At 44.7% G+C, this 13824-nt stretch overlaps 1 protein-coding gene across 3 annotated transcripts in view; it reads left to right on the top strand.

Moving 5' to 3' along the window:
• Tsg101 (tumor susceptibility 101) overlaps window positions 1-5028 on the top strand; it is a 31953-nt gene extending 26925 nt beyond the window's left edge. For 2 of the 3 annotated variants that reach the window (XM_021166907.2, XM_029479763.1), the window contains 3 exons: window positions 1051-1253; window positions 2649-2888; window positions 3997-5028. In XM_021166907.2, the coding sequence (XP_021022566.1) occupies window positions 1051-1253; window positions 2649-2888; window positions 3997-4086 (533 nt within the window). In that variant the 3' untranslated portion in view covers window positions 4087-5028. The remainder of the gene's footprint in view (window positions 1-1050; window positions 1254-2648; window positions 2889-3996) is intronic. The other variant, XM_021166906.2, reaches the window with a different exon arrangement.
• The last annotated feature ends 8796 nt before the right edge of the window (window positions 5029-13824 follow it).

Below are 13824 nucleotides of genomic sequence, written 5' to 3'. Positions count from 1 at the left end.
CCTGGAACTCACTCTGTAGACCAGGCTGGCCTCGAACTCAGAAATCCACCTGCCTCTGCCTCCCAAGTGCTGGGATTAAAGGCGTGCGCCACCACTGCCTGGCCCCCTCTTCCATTTTAAAAACTACTTTATTAATTAGTACAGTGTAAGTAACCAGAGATTTTAATATGCCCTTTATCTTGTCTGGATGACAGAATAGTTAGGCCCTATTATTGTCATCATCATCATCATTATAGTTATTATACTTATTTGGTGTGCATGTGTATGTGACGTGTGTACTGGTGCCCAGGTGCCCGTGGTGACCAGAAGAGGGTGTCAGATACCATGTAACTGGAGTTAGAGGATTTTGTGAGCTTCCTGATTATGGGCACTTATATCCACAGAGCTGTTGCTCCCAACTCCTGAACAGTCAGTCAGTCAGAATGAGTCTATGAATGGGGCTTGTGGAATACATCTCTCTGATAGCAGCTGAAAACATGTCTCCTACCCATCTTGAATAGTAAAGTCTCTGTCCCTGTCTCTATATTTCTCTCTGTCTCTGTTTGCCTGCCTGCCTGTCTCCACCCCTATCCCACGTGTGTGTGTGTGTGTGTGTGTGTGTGTGTGTGAGAGAGAGAGAGAGAGAGAGAGAGGTGTGAGAGTGTGATGGTTCTCATTTTCACTTGTTGAATATGGATCTCTCTTGGTTCTACTGCTGGCCTATAGACTTCCATGCAGTTCAGTTGCTGCCTCCTATCTCAAGACAAGAGTGTTGGATGAGGGCTGCTGCATCAGGCTTTTTACTTGGGTTCCAGAAATTGAACTAGGGTTGTCCACTTATGGTATGTGCTCAGTGGTCTTAATTAAGTTCAGCAGTTCCAAGGGCGTCTTCAGTTCTAGCATTCTGTAGAAGGATTGACACAGCTCTTCAAACTATCATACAGCTGCTCACTTACAGCAAAAGGATACAGATTATAATTGGCTAAGTATTAGTGGGGAAGTCCAAGGGTTCTGACTGGCGAACACCCACCTGAGCCTTGATGTCCAGAGTGTGTGCATTATCTCCTGCAGGTCCCAGCAGAGACGGCACAATCAGTGAGGACACCATCCGAGCATCTCTCATCTCAGCAGTCAGTGACAAACTGAGATGGCGGATGAAGGAGGAAATGGATGGTGCCCAGGCAGAGCTTAATGCCTTGAAACGAACAGAGGAAGATCTGAAAAAAGGCCACCAGAAACTGGAAGAGATGGTCACCCGCTTAGATCAAGAAGTAGTAAGTAAGCCGGGCGTGGTGGTGCACGCCTTTAATCCCAGCACTCGGGAGGCCGAGGCAGGCGGATTTCTGAGTTTGAGGCCAGCCTGGTCTACAGAGTGAGTTCCAGGACAGCCAGGACTACACAGAGAAACCCTGTCTCAGGGAGGAAAAAAACAAAAAGTAGTAAGTAATGCAGTGAAAACATATCGTGGGTTGAATTACAGCTAAGGTAAAGAGTTCTGTGCAAACCTTGATGTTGTAAAGTAAAAGTTCAGTGAGCAGGAGTTGTCTTCAGGTATGTGAACAAAGCTCTCTAAGCAGGGTTGGTGGAATGTACCTATAATCTCAGTTCTCAGGAGCTGAGGCAGGTCATCAGTTAGAGAAATACTATAGCCCATAAGGTCTCAAGTGCGGCCTCATTGATCTTCCACTGGAAAGTGCTATCTGGAATACTGCACTTCTTCCACGGTGAATTGCTGCCACTTCACAGGGAATATGAATTACAGAGGTCTATGAATGGCAAACACACTCGGACCTTGAACTATACACTTAAGAGAGAATTGTATTTCTAAACATTTAAGTCAGTATTAGAAGTGCCTTTCAGGGACCTGGAGAGATGGTTTAGTGGTTAAGTGTCCAGCACCCATATCAGGGTGCACACACACACACACACACACTCACACTCTATAATAAAAATGTGGCTCAGCAGCTTCTTGGTTTTGTCATCCAGAGACATCTGAGGGCCTGAGAGCTTCAAATCAATAATACAGCTTGTGCCTCTTCCCTCTCCAGGCTTTCTCTCTGTGTGTGTATAAAGTGAGCATCATAATAGCCAACCATTTCAGTTTAAGAATGTAGTGCCGGGCTGGTGAGATGGCTCAGCGGTTAAGAGCACTGACTGCTCTTCCAAAGGTCCTGAGTTCAAATCCCAGCAACCACATGGTGGCTCACAACCATCCATAACAAGATCTGGTGCCCTTTTCTGGTGTGTCTGAAGACAGCTACAGTGTACTTACATATAATAAATAAATTTAAAAAAAAAAATAATGTAGTGCCGATGTAATGCAGAGCCTGCAGCCACCACCTGCAATGCGTTGTAGCTCTGAAAATCAAATCCTTCCCATAGATGGGAGGAATTTCTCCTCTGGGAATTTCTTGTTTCATGGTTATCTATGGGGAGAGACTTTATTTTGGACTGTGTCTGGCAGTCCAGTTGGCAGTACCATGTATCTCTTTCACAATTATGTTCATTTTGGGGAATTTTTGTCATTCCTTCCCACATTCCACCAATATATTATTGGAAGTATTAGTCTGCTGCTCCAAATACCGTCTGAGGTTGAGTTGTAGATGTGTCTTAGCAAATAATCGTGTACAAATCAGTATAAAGTTATGCATGGACTGTTCTGTTTTCAGGCTGAAGTTGATAAAAACATAGAACTTTTGAAAAAGAAGGATGAAGAACTAAGTTCTGCTCTGGAGAAAATGGAAAATCAATCTGAAAATAATGATATTGATGAAGTTATCATTCCCACAGCCCCACTCTATAAACAGATTCTAAATCTGTATGCAGAGGAAAATGCTATTGAAGACACTATCTTTTACCTTGGAGAAGCTTTGCGGCGGGGAGTGATAGACCTGGATGTGTTCCTGAAGGTAGGTGTCCTTCCTTCACCTTCCAGGCCTTTGGGATCTGTGCTGCAGGTTCAGTCACACCACCTAAATTTGAGGTTATTACCCACCCCCATTTTGTTTTGTTTTTAGTCCCGTAATGGTCTTAGAGTTGGATAATTTTAGATTAGTTTTCCCAGATCAGATAGTTCTAGAAAGAAGTGGGCTACCCTTTTTAATGCAGGTTATCTCTGGCTTGCTAATAGTGTACAGCCCGAAGTCTTAGTAAGCTTTGTTTATTGCCCAAGGAGAATATGGTTTTAGGAATAATAACCAGATACTCAGTATATTTGACCTCGTTCCTGGTGATACCTTAGTGTTTATGCAAGCTGGGCAGAACACTCAGGTGAGTGGCTAAACCACGTGCCTTGGATCTAATGTAAGCAGGGTGAATGGCCGAGTGTACGCAGTGATCACAAAGAAGGTTCTACCACTGCCTTCCGGCTGGGTGGCAAGGCACATGAAAAGATGAATACGGAGACAGGAAGAGCAAACTGTTTCTGAGATGCTGAGGAGGGTTAAAGTTAGTACCATTTCTCCTCAGCCCTTCTCTTCCTGTTCTCGTAGTAAAGGGACAGTTTGGAAACTTGTATTAAGCATGTTTTCCTGGCATCTTGGTGTTTCAGGATGTAGGTAGGTGAGGGCTGGAGAGATGGCTCAGCAAATGAGAGCACTGACTGCTCTTCCCAAGGTCCTGAGTTCAGTTCCCAGCAACCACATGGTGTCTCACAACTACCTGTAATGGGATATGATGCCATCTTCTGGTGTGTCTGAAGACAGCTACAGTGTACTCGTATAAATAAATCTTTAAAAAAAAAAAAAAAAAAAGAATGTAGGCTTGGGCTGGGGATACACCTCCGGGAATGGCTCATACCTAATGTGTGCAAAGCCCTGGATTCCATCCTCAGCACTGCAAAGGCAAAGCATTCCATTTAGCAAAGCCAGGCCCTGCGATATAGTAGAGTTTTAAAAGTTTTCATAATGTGGAATTGGTGTCAAAGGTTGCTGTATATATGTAGGATTGCTAGATGCTGTCTGGCATCATGGCTGGATCAACGCCATTCTGAAATGTCAACATTGTCCTCCTTCCTAGCACGTCCGCCTCCTGTCCCGTAAACAGTTCCAGCTAAGGGCACTGATGCAAAAGGCAAGGAAGACTGCGGGCCTTAGTGACCTCTACTGACGTGTGCTGTCAGCTGGAGACCGACCTCTCCGTAAAGCATTCTTTTCTTCTTCTTTTTCTCATCAGTAGAACCCACAATAAGTTATTGCAGTTTATCATTCAAGTGTTAAATATTTTGAATCAATAATATATTTTCTGTTTCCTTTGGGTAAAAACTGGCTTTTATTAATGCACTTTCTACCCTCTGTAAGCTTCTGTGCTCTGCTGGGACTGACTGGGCTAAATAAAATTTGTTGCATAATTTTTCTCTTTCTTGGACTTGAGATAAGATGCACAAAAGAAGCCTGTCTTCTCATTAATAAACAAGGCACAGTGTTCATCTTAAGTTGCAGTTCAGTATTCTGTAGGTTAAAGAGAAGTTCCATTTAGTGTAGAATGTCATGCAGAGAAATGTATATATTGGAGGAGATGTTTATTTCATTCTAGAACCAACTGAACCATGGTTCAGAACTTTTTTAATCAAGAAGTCAATTCCCGGCATTTGCATTAGGCAGCTCACAACTGTATTCTAGCTTTGGGGATCCAATATTGTCTTCTGGTCTCTGTGGCCACTACACTCATATGTACATAGACATAGATACATATTTTTTTTTAAAAAAAAAGCTTGGGAAAATGTAGTAAGACTTTCAAATAAAACACTGAGCATGCTGGGTGATTTAAAGGAGGTACTCTTTGCAAATGTATTTTAATTGTTGAGGGAAAAGTGTGTTAAAATGTCAATCTCTAATTGATTTCTTCAAAGCTTTCCTCAGATTTCACTGTCACTGCCAACTCTGACCTTGTGACAGCCACACTAGGTGCACAAGCCACACCTTGTGCAGCAAAAGGCAGTGTCCATCTCCCAGCTTGGAGTTCAGCATTACCTAATACCTGGAATACCTGCTGCAGATGGGTGTTGTTACCAAGCCAAGTCATCTCAAATAAAGGAAGTTTTCCTGCTGATTTTCACAGAAAGAGAATTTGAGAATTAAGTCTTAGGCTACCAGTAACATTTCAGATCTTTACATGTTATATGTCATCGTGAAGATGTCTTTAAACTGGTGTTTGTGGCCTGCATTCTTAAGGCTGTGCTAAGGTTTGTGGGAAGTGAAGCAGCACCATGAGGACCATGAGACTCCAACTGTTGAGAACTGCAAGCACACACGTTTGGCAAATCCAAAGTGGACTTTACAGCTGTTATGCTGGAGTTCTGGTAGTTACATAGTGTAACGGATGAAATCCACCCCCAAAACACCCCTCTTACAACTTAACTGATCAGATAAGAATTCTTTTTTTTTTTTTTTTTCCTTTGAGACAGGGTTTTTCTGTGTAACCCTGGCTGTCCTGGAACTCACTCTGTAGATCAGGCTGGCCTCGAACCCAGAAATCTGCCTGCCTCTGCTTCCTAAGTGCTGGGATTAAAGGCGTGCGCCACCACTGCCCGACTTTTTTCTTTTTTTATTGGTTATTTATTTAATTCACATGTTATCCCCCTTCCCAGTTTCCCCTCCACAAACCCCCTATCCCACCACCACCCCCCACCCTGCTTCTATGAGGGTGTCCCCCACCCAACCCCAGGTCCTGCCAACAGCCTCAGCATTCCCCTATGCTGGGGCATTGAGCCTTCTTCACAGGACCAAGATCCTCCCCTCCCATTGATACTAGATAAGGCTACATATGTAGCTGGAGCCATGGGTCTCTCCATGTGTATTCTTTGGTTGGTGGTTTAGTCCCTGGGAGTTCTGAGGGGTCTGGTTGGTTGATACTGTTGCTCTTCCTGTGGAGTTGCAAAACCCTTCATTCAGCTCCTTCAGTCCTTCCCCTAACTCCTCCATTGGGGTCCTCTACTCAGTCTAATGGTTGGCTGCAAGTATCCGCATCTGTATTTGTCAGGCTCTGGCAGAGTCTCTCAGGAGACAGCTATATCAGGCTCCTGTAAGCAAGCCTTCTTGGCATCAGCAATAGTGTCTGGGTTTGTTGGCTACCTATGGGATGGATTTCCAGGTAGAGCAGTCTCTGGGCAGCCTTTCCTTCAGTCTCTGCTCCACTCTTTGTTCCTGTATTTCCTTTAGACAAGAGCAATTCTGGGTTAAATTTTTTAGATGGATAGGTGCCTCCACTGACTGGCACCCAGAGAAAGAACCTGTTGAGACCATATCCAGAGGTCTGGTTGGCCCCTGGTTGAGGCCAGCCTGGTCTACAGATGGAGTTCCAGGACAGCCAGAGCTACCCAGACAAACCCTGTCTCCAAAAAAAAAAAAAAAAAAAAAAAAAAAAAAAAAAAAAAAAAAAAAAAAAAAACCTGCACTAAGCCTAATGACCTGAGTTGTGATCCCCTGGACCCAAGGAGACTTGGTTCCCATACGTTGTCTTCTGACCTCCCCACACATACACACAGTTAATGTAGCTGTCCGTGTGCAGTGTGGGTGTGGAGGTCAGTTCTCCCGTGTGCTTATGTTGGTTCTGGAGATGGAGCTGCAGTCACAGAAACTACGCTCACCCACGGAGCCACCTCGTTGGGTCAGAGCTCTTGACTGTGTCAATAATGCCGCTCTATTAAACCTACCAGTTCTATTTCAATAGACAGGAATGTCCTCCAATCATGTTGGGTAGAATTTTCCCCCTTTCTAATCTACATGCCTTTCTTGCCTGATCACCTTCCCCAAAATTCCAACATGAGAGGTGAGATGAGGTATCCTTGCCTCCGTCCATAAGTGTGGAAAGTGTTATTAAGAATGTTAGCTTTAGGGCTGGTGAGATGGCTCAGTGGTTAAGAGCGCCAACTGCTCTTCCAAAGGTCCAGAGTTCAAATCCCAGCAACCACATGGTGGCTCACAACCATCCATAATGAAATCTGATGCCCTATTCTGGAGTGTCTGAAGACAGCTACAGTGTACTTACATATAATAAATAAATTAAAAAAAAAAATGTTAGCTTTAAGTTCATGTTTTTGAACTCTCTTCTGTTCCTGTTTATTTGCCCTATGATTATTAGATGTTATTTGTGTATATGTTTTGTTTTTCAAGTCAGGGTTTCTCTGTATTGCCCTGGCTGCCCTGGAACTTGGCTCTGTAGACCACGCTGGCCTCAAACTCAAGAGATCTGCCTGCCTCTGCCTCCCAAGTACTGGGATCAAATGCATGTGCTGTCACGGATTGTCAATATTGTTAATAGAGACATATGTGACTTACACTTCATTTTAGCATACTATGGCAAGTAATCCTTGCATGTAAGATTCGCTCTTGGAGAAGTCTTAGTGTTGATTATTCCTTCTGAGCATTGTGGGTTGGGTTTGCTGGCATTTTGTAAAGGATGGTCACATCTAGCCTCTTGAGAGATACCATTCTCTAGTTCTTGTCCTGAGGATTGAATTCAGGGCCTTGTGCAGCTAGGCAAGCACTCCACCCCCATCTCGTTTACAGGTTTGGGATTTTCTTCTGTGTAGTATATACACACACATATGTGTGTGTGTGTGTATGTGTATGGGTGTTTCACTTGCACGTATAGGTCTGTACCATGTATGCTCGGTGTTGGCAGAAGACAGAAGAAAACACGGGATCCCCTGGAAATGGAGAATATAGTTGTAAGCTGCGATCTAGTTCCTGAGTATCCAACTCAATTCTCTGGAAGAGCATCTAGTAATTTTTTTTAAGATTTATTTTATGTATATGAGTACACTGTAGCTATACAGATGGTTGTGAACCTTCATGTGGTTGTTGGGAATTGAATTTTAGGAACTTTGCTTGCTCCAGCCAATCCTGCTCGCTCCTGCTCAAAGATTTATTATTATAAATATGTACATGGTGGGTATCTTTACACTGATAGATGCACCAGAAGAGGGTGTCTCATTATGGATGGTTGTGAGCCACCATGTGGTTGCTGGGATTTGAACTCAGGACCTTCGGAAGAGCAGTCGGTGCTCTTACCATTGAGCCATCTCGCCAGCCCCCCCATCCAGTATTCTTAACTGCTGAGACAGCTCTCCAGCTCCCTGGCCTACAGTATTGCCGTATCTTTCTTTAGTATCAGGGTAACAGTGGCTTCATAGTAGTAGTAGGGTAGTTGTTCGTGTGTGTGTTAGTTTAATATTTACACAGAGCTTAGAGAACAACTTGTAGACATTGGTTCTGTCCTTTGACAATGTGGGGCCCAGGGATTGGACTCAGGCCACCAGGCTTGGCAAACAAGCTCTTTCATCCATAACACTGAGCTATGTCAATTGCTCAGGACTGTTTTGGGGAGGGTTGTTGTTTTTTGGGTTTGGTTGTGAATGTTTTGGTGAACTGATCTGGTGGATCCAGTCAGCTCCAGCTTTGCTGTAGAGAGGGTTTTCAGATTACGGACTATATCCATGTTTGTCGGAGGCCTAGTCCTACCTTGTTTTGAGTCTGTCTCAAAGGTTGGTTGTGTTTGTTTGTTTGTTTCAGGTCCTCTGGAAGAGCGGCAAGTGATCTTTTAAAAAACAAACATTTTTCATCCCAGTCATGGCCCTCTTTTCTTCCTCCCAGGTCCACCCTTAGAAACTCCTCCATTGCTCCCCTCCCCTTAGGTATCACCCAGCCCTGGGGCATCTCATCCCACCAAGACTAGGTACATCCTCTCCCACTGAGGCCCAACCAAGTAATTCAGGGAAGGGGATCAAATGACAGAGAACAGAGACTGAGATAGCCCCACTCCCCACCCCACTCCACTTGTTAGGGGACGCACGTGAAGACCAAGCTGTACATTTGCTACAAATGTTCTAAGTCCTGCTCCTACCAACTCCCTGGTTGGTGGCCCAGGCTCCGTGAGCCCCCATGATCCCAGGTTAGTTGACTCTGGAACTTCTTGTGGTATCCTTGAGCAGTGTCTTAGGGTTTTACTGCTGTGAAGAGACACCATGACCAACACTTAACTGGGGCTGGCTTACAGGTCAGAGGTTCAGTCCATTATCAAGACGGGAGCATGGTAGTATCCAGGCAGGCATGGCACGGCACAGGCAGAGCTGAGAGTTCTACATCTTCATCCAAAGGCTGCTAGTAGAAGACTGACTTCCGGGCAAATAGGGTGAGGATCTTAAACCCACACCCACAGTGACACACCTATTCCAACCAGGTCACACCAACAAGACCACACCTCCAAATGGTGCCACTCCCTGGTCCAAGAATATACAAACCATCACAAGCATCAAGTACTCCCAATCAGAGCGCCACTTCTCTAGTCCCAAACTGTCGTGTACGCCAGACATCTTGCCCCAGTTTCATAAGTTGCTGGGATTACAGCCATGTACCACTGCCCAGCCCCTACTAAACATTTCAGGAAATCAGTACCAATTAAGATTAAAATGAGGGGCTGGTGAGATGGCTCAGTGGGTAAGAGCACCCGACTGCTCTTCCAAAGGTCCAGAGTTCAAATCCCAGCAACCACATGGTGGCTCACAACCATCCGTAACGAGATCTGACTCCCTCTTCTGGAGTGTCTGAAGACAGCTACAGTGTACTCACATATAATAAATAAATAAATCTTTAAAAAAAAAAAGATTAAAATGAGATGTCTAGTAAAGGAAAAATATTCGCCTAGACATACATGTGGTATAAACAGCCCTTGTGTTTGTCAAGCAAGAGCTTAGCTTTGGACTTAGACGCGAGGTTCAGATCTGTACATCGTACGTCTTTAACTTCAGGTCACAAGCCATTTGTAAAGAGCTAGGCTCAGAGTTTAAAGCTATCTGAAGTGCTGAGGACAGTGCTGGCACAGGGTGGTAAGGACTTGACAGCCACCAGTGCTGCCCGTGAGGAGCTGGCTGTGGTTAATGTGGGAGGCCTGTAAATAAAGCACAAGACCTGAGCAGGAGAGGCCCAAGTAGGAACGCCCAGCTGGAGTACAAGAACCTCAGGAAGGTAAAGATGGTGCTCACACGTTTATTCACATGGAATTGCTTATAATCTTTATTTGCAAAGTTTACAGCAGAGCATACCAAAAGCTGATTTAAAGGGGGCCTCCCAGGTGCTGGGACCAAAGGTGTGGACCCCACATCCCACAGAAGAAACATGCCAAGGACGTTTGTTCCGTTGGGTTGGGTTGGGGTTTTCGGTGGTTTGGGGGGTGGGGGGGGCAATGTTTTTTCAATAGAGGGTTTCTCTGTGTGGCCCTAGCTGTCCTGGAAATCACTTTGTAGAACAGAGTGGCCTCAAACTGATGGAGCTCTTCCTCTGTTTCCTGAGTGATAAGATTAAAAGGCTGTGTCTCCATGCCCAGCTTTTTTAGCACATTTGTTAAATTTTTATTTTATCTATATGGGTGTTTTGCCTCTCTTTCCCTCCCCACCATCTATCTCTCCCCCTCTAGCTCTAGCTCTATCTCTCCCTCTAACTCTAGCTCTAGCTGTGTGTGTGTGTGTGTGTGTGTGTGTGTGTGTGTGTGTGTGTGTGTGTGTAAGTCCATGGAGGCCAGAAAGGGGCATTAGATCCCATAGGACTGGTGTAACACTGTTCTGAGCTGCCAGCGGGGTGCGAATGCAGGCAACTAAACCTGGGGCTCTTCCAGAGCTGTTGCTCCAACCCCTTAAGTACAATTTTATATATTGTTTACATTGTCTTCCTGCAAGAATAATTCCTTCATGTTCTATGTCAAGCACAAGCCCAACTTAGATTATTCAGTTTGTTTTGCTTTGATCCACTTAGCAAAAATCCAGGGCTGCACATTTCACCTTTTTGGTTGGTTGATTGGTTTTTTGAGATAGGATTTCTCTGTGGCCTTGGCTGTCCTGGAACTCACTCTATAAACCAGGCTGGCCTCCAACCCCCAAAGATCTGCCTTCCCCTTAAGTACTGTGAGTAAAGACGAGTGCCATCACTGCCTGGCTATGCACTTCACATTTTAAACTAGATCACACCAGATTATCTGAGAAATCGAAGATGTGTCTCAAGAAACAAGGTGCTGTTTTGAGAGGCCCGAACCTCCCAGTTTTGGGGAGGGGAGTGTGTTGGCAGTTCAGCTGAGTGCTTCTGGCCTGTTAGTCCCAGTTTCTGGGAGCTTAAGGCAGGAGCATTACAAATTCAAGGCCTGCCCATACCCCACCACACACACACACACACACAGGTTAGAGTAAGGCCAGCATGAACAGTTTGGCAAGACCTTGTCTCAAAAAGAAGTGGACTAAAGATACTGGTAGAGCAGTCCTAACATTCATGAAGCCTTTGATTCAGTCCCCTCTTAACGAACACATTCAGCCAATATTAGAACCTAAAGGAGGTAAAAATAAAATCCATGAAACAATAAAGCTATTGATAAATGATAACTAGGTGAACAGAGCCAAATTTTCCAAGCAAAAGAAAATAATACTTGAAGGGTGGAGACTCTCCTCTCTTAGTGTAAGCAAATGCCGTACAAAACAAACAGAAACTGCACTAGAGATGCAGAACCAGATGGCCAGGCACAAGCCAGCAGTCTGTACCCTGGGAACACAATGAGGTGGCACCTTACCCATCTTCCCCAGAGCCCAGTCTAACTGCAGACATTCCAACCGAGGGCTGCTATCAGCTACCTCAACAGTACTCTTCCAACTGCTCAGTCATGAGAGCAAGCCTCGGAACCCAACACATCCTAGAGATACCCACCCAAGATTAGGAATCCCTGGTGTTTTCATGGGTCATAAAGAGCACATTAGCTAATGTGACTATGAGTCTAGGTGGCCTGCAGCGGCTGGCAGAGCCACCTGCAGTTGGAGTTACAAGTACCCATAAACTCCCTAACATGGGTGCTGGAAAGTTAAGCCTTTTGCAAGAGCAGTGAGCACTCTTTTAAAGACAAAAAATTTAGATGTATTTTATGTGCATGAGTGTTTTGCCTGCATGTATGTATGTGTACCATGTGTGTAGTGCCCATGGGGATCAGAAGATCTCTTGGAACTGTGAGTTACAGATGGTTGTGAGCCATTTGTGAGTGTTGAGAACTGAACCCAGGTCCTTTGCAAGAGCAGTATGGTCAGTGCTTAGCTCTTGACAGCTGAGCTGTCTCTCCTGTGTTAGAGTAGCCACTGCTGCACACGCCAGTCATAGGGTGAACAAAGTGGATCTCATAAGGAGAGTTCATGTATTACAGTTTAATTCAATAATTTTTGGAGACATTGCTATTTCACTAAAGGATTTGTACCATTAAAGTCCTGCCCTACTCCACCCCCCAAAAAAACCTGCCAAAGAATTCCTATTGAATTCCTCCATCAGGGAGCTTTTCAGACATCACAACTCCCTGGAATGAATGAAGAGTCTTGGGCAGGGTGGAGGAGAAATTAAAGAGAGACCAGGCCTGGGTCTGTAAGAGTCTGTTCATTTCCTAAGTATGCTATGGTTGCAAGATAATATGGTGCAAGCTCCACAGACCTGAACCACTTCCTTAATTTGGGGAAAAGATATAGTCATCTCCTGAGAGGCCCTGCAGAACAAGAGGTTGGGGTTTTTTTTGGTTTTTTGGGGGTTTTTTTGTTTGTTTGTTTGTTTGGTTTGGTTTGGTTTGGTTTGGTTTTGGTTTTTCAAGACAGGGTTTCTCTGTATAGCTGAGGCTGTCCTGGAACTCAGTTTGTAGACCAGGCTGGCCTTGAACTCAGAAATCCGCCTGCCTCTGCCTCCCGAGTGCTGGGATTAAAGGCGTGCGCCACCACACCCGGCTTTGCTTTGTTTTGAGAAAGGGCCTCATTAAAAAAAAAAAAAAAAAGTCCTAGCTGTCTTCATTATGTAAACCAGCCTTGCCTTGAATTTACAGAGATCTGCCTGCCTCTTCTGGGATTAAAGGTATTCGCCACCAAGACAGGCATGAGTAAGATTTTACTTTAAGTTTTACTTATATATTATCTGTCTACATATATATATATATATATGTGTGTGTGTGTGTGTATATATATGTGTGTGTATGTATGTATATATGTATACACACATATATACATATATGTATATATGTATATATATACACACACATACACATATATATGCGCAACTTGGGGTTGGTGTTGGAAAGAGATCCACACTCACTCTTCAGGCCTGCTGTATGGATAATATGCACAAGCATATTGTCAGCCATGTTGATTTTCACAGGTCCTCTTCATTCACTGCTGATAAAGACACTAGCGCTAACAAGGCACAGCACGTCATATACCCATGCACATATGAGTGCAGGTGCCTATGAAGACCAGAGATGTATCCCCATGAAACTGGAGTTATAGGTGGTTGTAAATTGTCTGACAGGTGCTGGGAGCCAAACTCTGATCTTAACCACTAAGCCATCTCTCCAGTCCCCCTCGGCTGCTACTCCTAGTATATGAGTACTTAAGACAAAATGGGAGGGGCCTGAGAATGACTCCAGAGTTAAAGAGATTGGCTGCTACAGAGGGCAGATTCAATGTCCAGCACCCGTGTGTCGGCTCACAACCATCTGTAACTCCAGTTTCCAGGGATCTGAGACCCTTTTATGGCATCCACAAGCACTGCATGTGGCACACACACACACACATACACCCTTAAACATAAAACAGTCTATATGAATGCTTACGACATCTAGCTCTGAACCCCAGGCCTGTCCACTAGTAATCATGCCAGTGTTAAAGTCTACAAAAAGACAGTGTAAGGACATGCTGCATTCTGTGAATAAGAGCAAAGCAGAAATACTGGAGGGTGTTAGAGCCGGGCATGGTGGCACACGCCTTTAATCCCAGCACTCGGGAGGCAGAGGCAGGTGGATTTCTGAGTTCGAGGCCAGCCTGGTCTACAAAGTAAGTTCCAGGACAGC

This window comes from Mus caroli, chromosome 7 (assembly GCF_900094665.2).
Source record: "Mus caroli chromosome 7, CAROLI_EIJ_v1.1, whole genome shotgun sequence".
Taxonomy (NCBI): Eukaryota; Metazoa; Chordata; class Mammalia; order Rodentia; family Muridae; genus Mus; species Mus caroli.
This window is presented reverse-complemented; position numbering and strand designations above follow the sequence as displayed.